The sequence below is a fragment of the Dysidea avara genome, chromosome 2, assembly GCF_963678975.1.
Source record: "Dysidea avara chromosome 2, odDysAvar1.4, whole genome shotgun sequence".
Lineage (NCBI taxonomy): Eukaryota > Metazoa > Porifera > Demospongiae > Dictyoceratida > Dysideidae > Dysidea > Dysidea avara.
This window is the reverse complement of record NC_089273.1, coordinates 33083305-33100384: the sequence shown is the minus strand read 5'-3', so window position 1 is coordinate 33100384 and position 17080 is coordinate 33083305. Positions and strand designations below refer to the sequence as shown.

The 17080-nt window shown below is 36.0% G+C and overlaps 1 protein-coding gene across 1 annotated transcript; it reads right to left on the bottom strand.

The window, feature by feature from the left end:
* Window positions 1–1018: 1018 nt before the first annotated feature.
* On the bottom strand, window positions 1019–17072 carry LOC136247099 (uncharacterized). Its single transcript, XM_066038717.1, has 2 exons — window positions 7939–17072; window positions 1019–1256 (listed from the first exon to the last, which is right to left on the bottom strand). Exons 1-2 carry the CDS (start codon window positions 17062–17064, stop codon window positions 1230–1232), a joined length of 9153 nt encoding a protein of 3050 aa, XP_065894789.1. The 5' UTR covers window positions 17065–17072; the 3' UTR covers window positions 1019–1229.
* Window positions 17073–17080: the final 8 nt, after the last annotated feature.

Genomic DNA, 17080 nt, shown 5'->3' with positions numbered 1-17080 from the left:
AACCAGCTCACGACTCGAAAAGGTGGAAATTTATTTCAGTTGAAATGACTGCAGTGCGAGTTGCAGTGTAAAAATTTCACACACATAATTTTCATTGAAGGATCCTTTCAGTCAGTACTTGCTAGCTCATAATCCTAGAAGGTCAGCATAGATGTGAATAGAAGTACAGATCCCCAATATCACAGGTGGTAGTAATGTGGGTGGGGGTGCCTGGTGGGCTTAATATAGGAGTATATAATGGAGCAAGAAGACGAATGGAATCCAGAGGCCAAGTTTGGGCCCTCAAAATCACTCCAAATTGATGGAGAACCCTATTGCCGAGTTCTCTGTGAAGCCCCAGCTCACTACACACCATTACAACAAAGCCATGGCCACTTAATGGCGCCAATCTTCCACTCGTAGCTTTGACAGGGTCGGAAGAAAGCTGCTGCAGAAACCAGACTTGCCAGTCCTGAAGGAAATACAGAGTGGAAAATGATAGTGCATTAGACCAGCAATCCATTTCTTAAAAAAATGCAAGTTTGATTTTGTGTGTGTAGAAGCCGGGTTATATGAAATCCGGTCACAAATCATCATCACAGTATGTGTTAGTGAATGTACACTTATATAACTTTCCGATGGTATGCATCCGATTGCATGCAGTGGCATTTGTATTGTTCTAAATGAATGAGGTCTATTAGGAAAGGATTCTTCTTATATACCGTAATACATACATGTTATCTGTCAGTACTACTGGTTGAAAACTATATACTTAGCCTGAGACACAAACAGAACACTGATCCCAGAACTATCCCTGTGTTGAGACTAGTAGCTAGTTTAGGTTTTGTCTCAATTTTTCAAAAAGTAGTAAGATAAATTCATATTGGCACATGTATACATAAGTTCTTTTCTGTGCAACTACCACCAAAGATGCCATTTTGGCCATCTGTTTGTCATTGTGCATATCATGCAACTATAAAAACATTACAGCATGTGCATGCTCTTTCATAAATACCGGTGCTACTGTATAATGAAAATATCAATAGTAATAATCAATGAAAAATATTCACACACTATAAATAGTGGTTACACAATGAATGATGTGTTGTCATGGTTAACAATCAAAATACACATATACGTTTTCTAATTATTTATGGAGGGAACACACAATGCATGTACAAATATGTGCAATTATATACGTAATTTGTAAAGTCTGGATTTTGTTCACCATAATGAAATGCTGCTCTAGTTTATTTTGATGGATGAACAATTTGTCTCTGCAATTAGAAAAATCAGATCAGTAAAGTACAGTAAAATAATGTAATACAAAAAAAATTATGAGGCTATATACAGTAGTTCCTCCATTATCCAAACTCATTAGCCCCAAGTAGGCTTGAGTACATTATGCTTTTAAAATTACCTAATCAAGACACACGGTAGTGTGTCGTGCGGCCCAAGAAGCCGGCGCGCAACACCCGTAGTATATTGACAGGAAGAAAGAAAACGCAATTTTCGCACCTCCGTAGCTCTGTGCTGCCTTGATGAAACAAGACGATTTTTCCTGTGGACACTCCCTCCACCTTCAGCACTCCACATTCCAAACTAGAGCGAAATCGCTTCATGCGTTCCCGAGATATGCGACTTCAAAAATTGGCTTAGTTTCTTGGTTTTTTTTTCTTCTTATTTTTCTTCCTCTTTTCGCACACTTACAAAAACTGCTATAAAACGCGAACGCCATATCCGATTGCCTTGAAATTTGGCACACAGAAGGGGGGTATAAAGGCGCATCTCTGTACCAACTTTGGCTAGGATACGATAAACAGAAAAAGAGTTATGATCGATTATTCACGAAAAATAACACCAATATGTTGTCACGCCTACAGGATAAACCGCGTATGGGAAGAAGCTGAAAATCGGTGGGTAATTAGGTTAACTATTGAACCTAAAACCTTTTGTGGTTTGAAAGAAATCGAGCTAAAAACCAGGAAGATACAACGAAAAAACCAACAGTGTGTAACAATTACGCAATCGAGATTAGCTAATAAAAAAACGACTACTTGCCACGCCTACCAGATAAACCGCTAAGGGGAATGCTTTGAAAATCGCTGTATAGATGGAGTAATCATCTTAGAAAGGCTCTTCAATGGTGTAGAAGAATCAGACTTAAAGCCACGGAGTTATAACATGAAATCCAACTTGGTGCAGCAAGTGCGAGATACTCTAATAGAGCAGTCATCCTAATAGAGCAGTCACCCTGAAGAGAATTCAAGAGATCAGCTAGAAACAAGCAACCTGTATCAGGGGCGGATCCGGGGGGGGGGCTTTGGGGGCTGAAGCCCCCCCTTCATATTTAGGCTTTACTTGATCAATATACTGAGTATTATAATGAAATTTTGTCTTAGCATAATTATATGATCACTAATAATACAAATACTCATAAAACCACCTTATAAACATCTTTCCAAGGTATTATCAGTGGATTTATGCTAAAGTTTATACAACAAGGACCCGGATCAGCATTGGAGGTGTACAAGATCGAGATACTCTAATAGAGCAGTCAGCTAACTACTCTAATAGAACATTCACTAGAAACATGTAGTTGGTTCTGTTATGGAATTTTTCCAAATCTGCCTGCACCTATACATACAATGAAGTGCATTGGTCTGTTTAAAGGGCTTCATTCATCTACTTGTGTAGTTAATATGTATGGCAATACTTAATTTGCTCTCAGATTCAATCTTGTATTGTTCAAATTTCAAAATTTTCCACTTTCAATATTCTTATTCTAACATGCACCTATTCAGTGTTGTGCAATTGTGAGAGGGGTACATCATGTACTTGGTTGTCTGTACCTACCCAAACTTTTCCATTAGCAAAATGCTTCAGAGAGTCACACCTATAATCTAAAGGCAGTATATAAAATATCTACTGGTATGAATTTTATGTGGAAATGTCTCCAAATTGCAGTATTTTAGCATTTATTTTTCAAAATTTTCCTGAGGGGGCATGCCCCCAGACCCCCCTAGTTCCAGCATGCTTCGTATGCTGGGAAGTGCGCTTCACACACCTATACCCAAGAGATTAGTACCTTGAGTTAGCCCCCCACCTTTTATAAATCCTAGATCCGCCCCTGTGTATAGAGATCAGCTAGAAACAAATCACCCTGTAGAGAGATCAGCTACAAACAATTCACCCTGTAGAGAGATCAGCTAGAAAACGTTACCTTATAGGGAGTTCATGCAACTATGGAAAGGGATAGTTCAGCTAGAAGAAATCACCTTATAGAGTTCAACTACATAGAAACTACCATGTAGAGAGTTCAACTACAAAAAAATCGCCCTGTAGAGAGATCAATAGAAGAAGTTACCTTGTAGAGAGTTCAGCTACAAAGAAACCATCATGTAGAGAGTTTAGCTGCAAACAAATCACCTGTAGAGAGTTCAGCTACAAACAAATCTCCGTGTAGAGAGATCAGCCAGAAGAAGTTTCCTTGTAGAGAGTTCAGCTACAACCAAATCACCCTGTAGAGAGATCAGCTAGAAGAAGTCACCTTGCAGAGAGTTCAGTTACAAAGAAACCATCATGTAGAAAGTTCAGCTACAAACTAGTAACCTTGTAGAGACATCAGCTAAAAGAAATTACCTTAAAGAGAGTTCAGCTACAGAGAAACTATCATGTAGAGAGTTCAGCTGCAAACAAATCACATGTAGAGAGTTCAGCTACAAGCAAATCTCCCTGTAGAGAGATCAACTAGAAGAAGTTTCCTTGTAGAGAGTTCAGCTACAAACAAATCACCCTGTAGAAAGATCAGCTAGAAGGAGTCACCTTGTAGAGAGTTCAGTTACAAAGAAACCATCATGTAGAGAATTCAGCTACAAACTAGTGACCTTGTAGAGACATCAGCTAAAAGAAATTACCTTGTAGAGAGTTCAGCTGCAAACAAATCACCTGTAGAGAGTTCAGCTATAAACAAATCTCCCTGTAGAGAGATCAGCTAGAAGAAGTTTCCTTGTAGAGAGTTCAGCTACAAACAAATCACCCTGTAGAAAGATCAGCTAGAAGAAGTCACCTTGTAGAGAGTTCAGCTGCAAAGAACCATCATGTAGAGAGTTCAGCTGCAAACAAATCACCTATAGAGAGTTCAGCTACAAACAAATCTCCCTGTAGAGAGATCAGCTAGAAGAAGTTAACTTGTAGAGAGTTCAGCTACAAAGAAACCATCATGTAGAGAGTTCAGCTGCAAACAAATCACCTGTAGAGAGTTCAGCTACAAACAAATCTCCCTGTAGAGAGATCAGTTAGAAGAAGTTTCCTTGTAGAGAGTTCAGCTACAAACAAATCACCCTGTAGAAAGATCAGCTAGAAGGAGTCACCTTGTAGAGAGTTCAGTTACAAAGAAACCATCATGTAGAGAGTTCAGCTACAAACTAGTGACCTTGTAGAGACATCAGCTAAAATAAATTACCTTGTACAGAGTTCAGCTACAAAGAAACCATCATGTAGAGCCTTGCTCCAGGTATGTTCACAAGCCATCTTTGGCAGGTTTTAGTAAACCTACATTTTGAAACCTACCAACAATGGTTCAGGAACATACCTCTGTAGACAGTGCAGCTGCAAACAAATCACCTGTAGAGAGTTCAGCTACAAACAAATCTCCCTGTAGAGAGATTAGTTAGAAGAAGTTTCCTTGTAGGGAGTTCAGCTACAAACAAATCCTGTAGAAAGATCAGCTAGAAGAAGTCACCTTGTAGAGAGTTCAGTTACAAAGAAACCACCATATGGAGAGTTCAGCTACAAACTAGTGACCTTGTAGAGACATCAGTTACCTTGTAGAGAGTTCTGCTACAAAGAAACCATCATGTAGAGAGTTCAGCTGCAAACAAATCACCTGTAGAGAGTTCAGCTACAAACAAATCTCCCTGTAGAGAGATCAGCTAGAAGAAGTTTCTTTGTAGAGGGTTCAGCTACAAACAAATCACCCTGTAGAAAGATCAACTAGAAGAAGTCACCTTGTAGAGAGTTCAGTTACAAAGAAATCATAATGTAGAGAGTTCAGCTACAAACTAGTGACCTGGTAGAGACATCAGCTAAAAGAAATTACCTTGTAGAGAGTTCAGCTACAAAGAAACCATCATGTAGAGAGTTCAGCTGCAAACAAATCACCTGTAGAGAGTTCAGCTACAAACAAATCTCCCTGTAGAGAGATCAGCTAGAAGAAGTTTCCTTGTAGAGAATTCAGCTACAAACAAATCACCCTGTAGAAAGATCAGCTAGAAGAAGTCACCTTGTAGAGAGTTCAGTTACAAAGAAATCATAATGTAGAGAGTTCAGCTACAAACTAGTGACCTGGTAGAGACATCAGCTAAAAGAAATTACCTTGTAGAGAGTTCAGCTACAAAGAAACCATCATGTAGAGAGTTCAGCTGCAAACAAATCACCTGTAGAGAGTTCAGCTACAAACAAATCTCCCTGTAGAGAGATCAGCTAGAAGAAGTTTTCTTGTAGAGAATTCAGCTACAAACAAATCACCCTCTAGAAAGATCAGCTAGAAGAAGTCACCTTGTAGAGAGTTCAGTTACAAAGAAACTATCATGTTGAGAGTTCAGCTGCAAACAAATCTCCCTGTAGCTAGAAGCTAGAAGAAGTCACCTTGTAGAGAGTTCAGCTGCAAAGAACCATCATGTAGAGAGTTCAGCTGCAAACAGATCACCTGTAGAGAGTTCAACTACAAACAAATCACCCTGTAGAGAGATCAGCTAGAAGAAGTTACCTTGTAGATTATTCAGCTACTAACAATTCACCCTGTAGAGAGGGCATCAAGAAGAAGTCACCTTGTAGAGTGTTCAGTTACAAAGAAACCACCATGGAGAGTTCTGCAATAAATATATGTATTATATATATATAATTTGTACATTTACTGATAAAATCAGAAATATTTAAAGTACATCTGCTTCATCTTTTCTTCTTCCTGTGGTAAAGAAAAAAAAGACAGGTTAAAAAGTCCCAAAGCCGGCCGGTGGTATACAATTACAAAAAGAAATGAAATCTAATCCAAAACAGCCAAGCTGTAAAAAAACAGTGCGGCCCTCAAAAAGGCTATGGTGAAAAAAGATGTGAAATCCAAGGTGGCGGCCAAGAAATGGCTGTGATGGTAGGTTAATGGTAAAAATTTTAATAACGGCAATTTAGGTGAATTTTTTGCCAAGACCAAGCGGCACAAAAATTCACCTGAATTGTCGTTATTAAAATTTTTACCATTAACCTACCATCACAGCCATTTCTTGGCCGCCACCTTGGATTTCACATCTTTTTTCACCATAGCCTTTTTGAGGGCCGCACTGTTTTTTTACAGCTTGGCTGTTTTGGATTAGATATTCTTTCTGTAAGTCCTTTTTTTTATTCACCTATTGTTCCCAATATTATTCTCAAATATTTCCTGGAGTACTTCCTGGAATAGTAGAAGTCACATGGATTCACTGCTTGAAGTTTCTTAGTTTACTGGAGTAGTATATCCCTAGTATATGGAACAGTTATTTATTTGTTATTTTAGTAGTTTTTCAGTAAACCTGCATTCAATGATGTTTTACTAAGAGTTTAAAACGTAGTAAAACAATATGTTCCATATACTTTACTGATATTTTACTACCAGTATAATTGGGTACAACTACAGTAAAGCAGATTAACAAATTAGTAAACTAAGAATCTTCGAGCAGTGATTTTCTTCTGCAGCTGAAAACATAGGCGGTGGAGATGGGGGGCCGGGCCATGCCCCTCCCCTTATGGGACACTGTTCAGTTGCAAGAAAAGATCGAGATACTCTAATAGAACAGTCAGGATTTGGATACTCTAATAGAGCAGTCACAGTATTCAGAGAAGCAGTGTAGCAAGCCACTTAGCTACATAATATGTGTAGTTATAAATATAAGGAGATATAATTGGTGGAGAGCAGCTATTGTCAGTAGGTAGTGACTTTTTTTTTTTTGGTCTTCAAGCTGGCCTGGTCCCCTCACTCTTTGGCCTGCTCTACTGCCCCTGGCTGAATATAAAATCACTCGCATGCATAAAAGCAATGCATAAAGATTGAGATACCCTAATTGAACAGTCACATAAAACATGGGTGGCTGTTTTATTAGGGAAAGTAACTGCTCTATTAGAGTATCATGAAATACAACTTGGTGGAGATTGGGATACTGTAATGGAGCAGTCATTCTAATAGAGCAGTCACCCTGTAGAGAGATCAGCTAGAAACACATCACCCTGTAGAGATATCAGCTAGAAAAAAGTCACCCTATTGAGAGATCAGCTACAAACAAATCACCCTGCAGAAAGATTCGCTGGAAGTAAATCACCATGTAGAGTGATCAACTAGAAATAAGTCATTCTGTAAAAAGTTCAACTTCAAACAATGAGAGTTCAGCTACAGTTTAGTTATGTAGCAAGTCACCTTATTACCCATGTGATAATCGTTCATTGTATTCATTGTTAAAATAAATATTTAACCAGACAAAAAGCTATACACACATTATTATGACTGCTTCTTATGTTCAACAATTCCTGTAGTAAAGTAAAATGCAAGTTAAAAGGAAGTGCCAAAGCCAGTTTTTATGGCTGGCGTTGAGGCGTACAATACAAAAAGTAGTGATATCTAAACCACAACAGCCAAACTGTTAAAAAAGACTGTGGCTCTCAAAAAGGCTAGGATGAAAAAAGTTGTGAAAGGCGACTAAGAAATGGCTGTGATGGTAGGTTAATGGCAAAAATTTAATAATGACAATTCAGCCGAATCCTTGGAGCAGGCAACACAAATTTACCTGAATTATAATTATTAAAATTTCTTCCATTAACCTACTACCATCACAGTCATTTCTTGGCCGCCACCTTGGATTTCACATCTTTTTTCACCCTGGATTTTTTGGAGGCTGCATCCTTTTTTCAGATGTAATGCATACAGTCAAGTACCTTCTCAAGTTTGGCATCTTTAAACTCTGATTGGAGCACCAGAATAGTCTCTAGTCCAGGATTACTAATTGCTACTGCTTTAACATCAACTGTCAATTCTTCGGTCAATGCATATGAGCTTATATTAACATGTCGTAGTGAACTTATCCTAGCCATTGCTTTGAGAATTGTTTTGATGCTTTGACTATCAAAATGATTATTAGTAAGATTAACATGATACAAATATCCATTAGCAGTAATAGCAGATGCTACACAACTTGCTTCATCATCACTGATGTCATTATAGCTGAGGTCAAGGTACTGAAGTGTACTACTATTAGCAATAGCAGTAAGCAAATTGGAGCTGTTTACTGCCTGTAAACAATGAGACAAGTCTAAGTGCTGTATTTGATTATGTGATATAGCTTTTACTAGTGTGGGGAAAACCACATCAGTAATTAGATTACAGCTTAAATTAAGATGTTTTAATGTACAGAGTTTCTTCACTGCATCAAGAACACTTATTAAACCATCTGATTGTATACCACATTTTGCCAATATCAACTGCTCTAATGTGTTATTAGCAGTTATGGAGGTAGCCAATCTTTGAATCTCTATATCATCCATCTTGCAGCCACTAACATTTATGTACCTCAACTGATTCATATTTATTGTTGCATTTAATATAATCGTAAGACTGTTTTCCTGGCAATCACATTGTAAGATATCAAGGTATTTAAGTTGAGATTTTGCAAGAAAAAATTTACTCTTGGTAAGTTTAGCTGCAATGTTATTAGTGATGACATTTGAACTGATATCTAATTGAATTAAATTAGTATTTAAGAGAGAATCACCTATTGTAAGAAATCCTTCTTTTTGCATAATACAATCTGACAGAGAAAGATGGTTCAGTACATTGTTATCTCTGATTAATACTGCTATCTCGTCAGCTAAAATATTGTTCAACAAATTAGATTCAAGATTGAGGTATTTCAGTGCACCTGCCTTTTTAACAGCTTTCAATATTAAAGATAACCCCTCTTCCTGTAATTTACAATTAGACAAGTTCAAATGTTCCAAGTCAGTATTTCTGTGAATTACATCTGCTACTGATTTGGCTGCTTTGTCAGATATTACATTGAAACTAAGATCAAGATGTTTTAATGAATTCTTTACCTTAATCAATAATTTCATTAGTACTGTCTCATTCAACGTGCAGTTGGACAAGGATAGCGAGTGTAAGCAAGCACTTTTGCTAATAAATTTTTTAATGAATAGTGCCGAGTTACTCATGCAATTACCATTGACATTGAGCACCTTTAAACTTGAAGGCTTTGTACTGATCTTTATCGCACTCAATCCACAGTGAGACAAATCCAAATTCTCCAGATGAGTATTTGCAACTATGATATCAGTTATATCAAGAGTCTCATTAGACATTTGATTGTTACTTAAATCAATATCTTTTAAAGTATTAATCTTTCCCAAAGCTGAAAGGAGTATTTGAATTCCATTGCTACCCAGCGAGCACCTTCTTATTTGTAAAACTTCAATGCAGCTTTTCGTCATGATTGCACAGGCCACATCAACTGCTACATAATCATTAATAGCATTATAACTTAAATTAAGTGTAACCAAGTTTCTATACTTGATGGCTTTGCAAATTGATGAAAGACCTTCGTCATATAAACTACAACTGGCTAGTGCAAGATGCTGGAGACCTTCATTTCTTGTGATACCCAATGATAGAATTTCTGCTGATTGATTACAGATGTTGTTGCCACTTAAGTTGATGTGAACTAAAGTTGTAATGGCTTTAAGTGCTTCACAGATCATCAAAACATCTTTACTTTGTAATTTGGAGTTTATCAAATTTACATGCTTCAGTGATATACTAGCCTTCAAGACGTTTGAAACACACACATTCCTACTGACAATCATATCATTGATGCTGAAGTGTTGTAGATTTCTAAATACATTAAAGAAATTGGTCATTCCTTGTTCAGGCATTATGCAATTTGCCATGTAAAAATTCTCAATACCCCGGTTTGCAGCAATCAAAGCTATCACATGGTTACAGCTTTCATTCACTAAAATTATCCTGTTTAACTTCACCTGTTTCAGAAATCTAGCGCGATTTAGAGATTTAAACAGTTTTGAAAAACCATCACTTTTATCAGAAAACTGACAGTCATCAACATTTAAATTAGAGATGTTCGAATTACTAGAAAACATCACACATAGCTGTCTTAACTGCTCATCAGATATACAACACTGATGTAAGCAAATGTGTTGTGTTTTAAACTTTGGCAGAATATCAGATAGTTGATCAAGTTCACTTTGTGATACAATCAGTTCATCCATTGTAAATCCTTCCAAATTGACATTGCTAGCAAGCACAGCTCTAATATCACGGCTAAGCATGGCTGAAATTCTATTACAAGTAATATCTACAAGTATTAGGGATGAAATTGCTGTCATAGCTTCTAAAATTATTTTCATAACTTCGTCGTGAAATACACAATGTGGCAAAAGCAAATATTTTATACCATTATTGCTGGTAATTAAAGCAGCTACTGATGTAGCTACAGATTCTAAATTATCTGATGGATGGTTTAATCTTAAGTTTAAATACAGCAATTTTGTAGTTTCTGTTAATGCTTTAGTTATTGTCAAAACTCCTCTTGATTTAATCTCACAGTTTGAAAGATTAAGATGCTGAAGATTAGCATTATTAGCAATTAAGTTAGCTACATCATCAGCATGCAAGTCTGATATAGGGTTGTTACTCAAGTCAAGTAAAGTTAGAGTTTCAATGATGCGTAATAACATTGTTTTGTTTAATCCACAGCCAGCCATTTCAAGAGAGTTTAATGCTGTTATGATTGGCAGTATGTTACATATTTCAGCAACCGCCATAGGTGTTATTGTGTTGTTGCTTAAGTTTAAATAAGAAAGCTCATTGTGTGTACATAGTGCCTGAGCAAGTGATACAAGGAAAGGTTCTGTTAATTGACATCCAGCCATTTCAAGATGCTGTAATTTAGTATTCTGTGCTATCAAAGATGACAATTCAGTCTGTACCATTTTACTGATTGTAAATGAATTCAGATTAAGATGTTTTAGCATATGATTTTTCTTCATTGCTTCAATAATTATGGGTTTTGTTGCATCTGGAATATTAGAATTAGCTAAATCAAAATAACAAATTGAAATGCTGTTGTTAATCAGGGAGGCTATTGCATATGCTTCACTATCACTAAAGTGATGCTCATTGATACATAGTTCATTGACTATCAGTTTGGAAATGCTCGTTGACAGACTTTGGTTAATACCACAAATTGCATATTTGTGAAGAACTACGCTTTCGAGTCCAGTATTGCTAATTGCCACTGTCTCAAGATCAACAGCCAGTTTATTAGAAACAGTATATGAACGTAAATCAACAAACTGCAATGAACTAATCACAGCCATGGCATTGAAAACCAGTTGAACGCTTTCACTATTAAACTGATTATTGGTGAGATTTATATGATATAAATATTTGTTAGCAGAGATAGCAGATGCTACACAACTTGCTTCATCATCACTGATGTCATTATAGCTGAGGTCAAGGTACTGAAGTGTACCACCACTAGCAATAGCAGTTAACACATTTAAACTGTTCACTCCCTGTAAACAATGTGACAAGTCCAAGTGTTCTACTTGATTTCCTGATATGCATTCTGCTAGCATAAAAATAACTTCATCGCTAATTTGACTGGAACACAAATCAAGGTGCTTCAATGTATAAAGTTTTTTTACTGCATTGAAAATCTTCACAAATCCTGTGGGCTTTACAGTACAGTTTGCTAGTATTAACTGCTCCAATGTGTTGTTAATAGTTATGGTACTAGCTAAATGCTGAGCTTCTTTTTCATTTACTTCACAACCACTGCAGTTAATACATTTTAAAGAATAGACTTTGTTTGCAGTGATGAACATTGTTGAAAGTCCATTCATCTCCCATTGACACTGTGACACATCAAGGTGTATAATCTGAGACATTCTAGAAAACAAATTGCAGTTTGCTAGATTAGTTGCTACATTATCTGTAACAAGATTTGAACTGATGTCAAAATGAAATAATGGATTTGTCTTTGTAAAAGCATCAGCTATTCTAAGAAATCCTTCCTCTTGTAGTGCACAGTTTGATAGCGAAATGAGGCTTAATCCATGATTATTTGAGATACACTCCGCAATTTCACTAGCCAACATATCATTCATCCTATTAGACTTGAGATTAATGTGTTTTAATCTACTAATGGTTTTAACTACGTTTAGTATTACAGTTAATCCTTCATCCTGTAATTCACAATTTGACAAGTTCAAATATTCTAAGTTAGAATTGTTGTGAATTACATCTGCCACTGATTTGGCTGCTTCGTCAGATATTACATTATAGCTAATGTCAAGATGTTTTAGTGAATGTTTTACATTACCCAATGTGTCTATTAGCCCACTTTCCTGCAAGTAACATTTTGATACAGACAGGCTTTGTAAACATGTAGTGTTGCTTAGCAACTGTGTCATAAAAATAGCTGCCGAATCACTAATCTGATTGCCACTGAAATTGAATGATTGTAAATTCACACAGTTTGCCTTAAATACTTCATTAATCTGTTTTAATTCACAATATGATAAATCCAAATGCTCAAGGTGACTGTTAACAAATATAACAGCAGCTAAATCAAGATTTACATTAGTAATTTTGTTGTGGCTTAAATCAAGGGCTTTTAAAGATTTGGTAGTAGCCAAAGCTGAAATTAATGCTTTGATCCCGTTGCACTGTAGTGAACATCTGCTCATATAAAGAGTTTTGATACAAGATTTGCTTTTAATGTAATGCGCAATGTTACTTGCATTCTGATCAGTAATACAATTACAATTTAAATTAAGTGTTTGCAAGTTTCTGTCTTTAATGGCAATACTAATTAATCTCAGACCTTCTTCATGTAAATTACAACCTGCCAGTTCAAGATGCTGCAGACCAGTGTTATTGGTGATACCCATAGCTAATATTTCTGCAGATTGGTCAGTAATGTTGTTACCACTCACATTGAGGTGAAGTAAATCTGTAAATGTTTTTACCACTTCACAGACTAATAAAACGTCCTTATCTTGTAACCTGCAGTTATGCAAATTTAAATACTTCAGTGATGTGCTACACTTAAAGGCATCTGCAATGCACATCATATCACTGACAATCATATCTGAGATAACAAAACTTTGCATACTGTTATTATCTTTGAATACTCCAAAGAAAGTTTGTATTTTAGGCATATTACAATCTGTTAGGCAAAAATGAACAATAAGCTTGTTTGCAGTAATCATAGCTGCAACATGGTCAACGCTGTCAATAGTTAAAGCAATACTTTTTAGTTCAAAAGATTTCAGATATTTACTGTGTTTTAGGGAGTTAAACAGTTTACAAGCTCCATTATGTCTATCAGAAAACAGACAGTGTGTCATACTAAAATGAGAAATGTTTTGATTGTTAGAAAACATCCCACACAACTGTCTTAACTGCTCATCAGAGATGCAACACTGATATAAGCTGATGTGTTGTGCTCTAAATTGTGGCAAACTATCATCACATAGTTGATCGAGTTGATTTTGAGATAAAGAAAGCTTAATCACTTTAATTGCCACCCCATTCTCAAGCAAAGGTCTTACATGATTGGACAGAGTGCTAGATATTTCATTATAGTTAATATCAACACATTTTAGAGAAGGAACGTTCTTCATAACTTCAAACAGTTTTTTCATATCTTTGTCATGAAATTGACAATGTGGTAAATGTATGTGCTCTAAGCCTTTGTTACTGGTAATGACACCTACCATCTCTTCAGCTACATATTCTAAATGACCTGACATGTGATTGGATCCATAATCTAATACTCGCACATTTGTAAATTGTTTTAATACCTTGGTTATTTTCAGAATTCCACTAGAGTCAAAGCCACAGTTGGAAATATTAATGTTTTGTAGGCTAATGTTATTGGCGATCAAATCAGCTACATCACCAGCATGCAAATCTGAAATGGGATTGTTACTCAGATCAAGAAATGTTAGGGTTCTGATGACATTTAACGATGCTGTTTTGCTTAGTCCACAACCATCCATTTTAAGACATTGCAGTGCTGTAGTTTGTGATAGTAAATTACTAAAGTCAGTGAAGGTGAATGTGTTGTAGCTTAAGTTCAAGTGTAAAAGCTTGCTTAAAGTCTGAGAAAATGCTGCAGGAAACGTTTTACTTAATTCACATCCAGCTAATTCAAGATGCTGTAAGTTAGTATTGCGATTTATTAAAGATACCAACTCATCCTCCATTTCTTCAATGACAGTAATATAATTCAGGTTGAGGTGTCTCAGTTGAGAAAACTCCATCATTGCTTTCAAAATTGAGAGCTTCTTTGAAGCTGGAATCACAGAATTATCCAATTCAAAATGAAATATTGCATCATTGTTGTCAATAAGAGATTCTATGGCACAAACTTCACTGTCATCAACAGTGTGGCTATTAATGCACAGTTTGTTGACTATAAGCTTGGTGATACTTTTGGGCAAATGTTCCTTAATGTCATGGATCACATATTCATCAAGTGCTATCTTCTCTAATCCACTGTTACTACCTGCCACTGCTTCAAGGTCACAAGCTAATTCATTAGTAATACAGTATGAACTCAAATTAATATGATGAATAAAATGTTTTGTGGCCATAGCATTGAGAACACTCTTGATAGAGGTGGTATTAAACTTGTTATTGGTAAGATTAACATGATACAAATATTCATTGGCAGTAATAGCAGATGCTACAAAACTTGCTTCATCATCACTGATGTCATTATAGCTGAGGTCAAGGTACTGAAATGTAATGTTGTTTGCTATTGAAAGAACTAAATCAGAACATTTTGTACCTTGTAAGCAATGAGACACATTTAAGTGTTCTAGTTGACTACCAGATGTCACTTCTGCTAATGCAACGATTACCTCATTGGTGATGTGATTATGGCTTAAATTGAGATGCCTTAGTGTATGTAGTTCCTTCAATGCACCAAGAATTCTTACAAATCCTGAAGGTGGTAAACCACAGTTTGCTAGTATCAACTGCTCCAAGGTATTATTAATTGTGATTGAACTAGCCAGAAACACAGCCTGTCCATCATCCATTTTGCAACCACTATAGTTAACATACTTTAAGTTTTGTACATTCATTGTAGCTAACAGCATTTTTGAAAAACTGTTTCGTTCCCATTGACACTCTGATGCATCAAAATACTTGAGTGGATTTCCAATAAACACATTGGTCATGGCTAGCTTAGATCCCACATCACTGGAAATGAAATTGAAACTGAGGTTTAAATGAATTAAAGAACTGGTCTTTTTAAGACCATCACATATTCTAAGAAATCCTTCCTTCTGTATTGCACAATCTGAAAGTGAAAGATACTCAAGTGCTGAGATAAATGCTGCTATTTCACTGGCCAATACATCAGTAATCTTATTAGACTGAAGATTAAGGTATTTCAACCTACAAGCTGTTCGAACTGCTCTCAATATTACAGCTAACCCTCCTTTCTGTAAGCTACAATTAGACAAGTTCAAATGTTCCAAGTCAGGGTTGTTGTGAATTACATCTGCTACTGATTTGGCTGCTTTGTCAGTTATTACATTGAAACTAAGATCAAGATGTTTTAATGAATTTCTCATGTTACCAAATACACTTATTATTTGAGTCTCCTCTAAAGAACATTTTGATAAAGAAAGGATTTGTAAACAAGAAGAGTTGCTAAGAAAGGTTATTATGTGAACTGAGGCACCAATTTGATTACCACTGAAATTGAACACTTTCAAATTTCCACAATTAGCTGTAAATATTTCTGTTAAATCAACTTGTTTCAGAGAACTGTATGAAAAATTTAAATGCTCGAGATTATTGTTAGTAAAGACAGCAGCTACTTCAAGACCTGTGGAAGTCATAGTGTTATGACTTAAATCAAGAGTTTTTAATGATCTGATTTTGGCTAATGCTGAAATAAGTGCTTTGATCCCATTGTAACATAGTGAGCACTTACTCATATAAAGATTCTTCATGCAAGATTTGCTTGAGATGATGTAAGCCAAATCATCTGCAATCTGATCAGTAATACAGTTGTTGCTTAAATTAAGTGTTTGCAAGTGCTTGCCCTTGATGGCAACACAAATTGATCTGAGACCTTCTTCAAGTAAATTACAGTTTGCTAGTTCAAGATGTTTCAGTGAAGTACTTTCGGCGATACCATTGGCTAGAATCTCTGCAGCACTAATAGAAATGCTATTACCGCTTAAATTAATGTGGTTTAATTTTGTAAACGTCAATGCTTTGCATGATAACTCAAAATCTAGGCTTTGTAGCTTACAATGAAAAACAATTATTTGTTGTAACAACGTGCTATTTTGAAATATTTCAACTAAACCTTTTGCTATTTCATGTCCCATGCCATTAGTATGATCAAAAATTGATGATGGTGAATTCTCCTGTAGCATAGGGGTAACTCTTTGATAACCTACACACCACTTAAAAATGAAGTGAGTGAGGTTCCTTTGAGAATTGAGACCTGACAGGATTTCATGAACGTTCTGACCAGTACAATGACTAAACACAAAAGTGCCATGAGTGTTCTCCTGGATAAGTGCCTTTAGTTCTCGGAAAGATTTTTTGGACATATTATATAAATGCAATGGTAGGAAAACTTCACCAAAAGTTACAGCAAACTCTGCTAGCTTCTCAACAACACACTTAATTTCCCAAGGTAACATATCTTTGTCCTCTATGATATGAAATGAGGAAATTTCACTATTCATAACAGTTTCTAGGACAGGTATAAGGCAAATTTTACAATTATACAAATAAACGTCTTTATCACTTAAAAGGAGAGACATCTGAGCACTTTCGTTATATGTGCTTCCCATATGACATGAAAAGTAATGGATACTTGAATATGTGTTTGTATACAGTAATTCAATAATCTCTTCATAGCTATTTTTACAGCATGCAAGAATATGTTGACCTGTAGTAAGAATTTCTGCATAAGATGGCACCAAATCAAGTTTGGAAAATTGCATTAGACTACTTTGAATA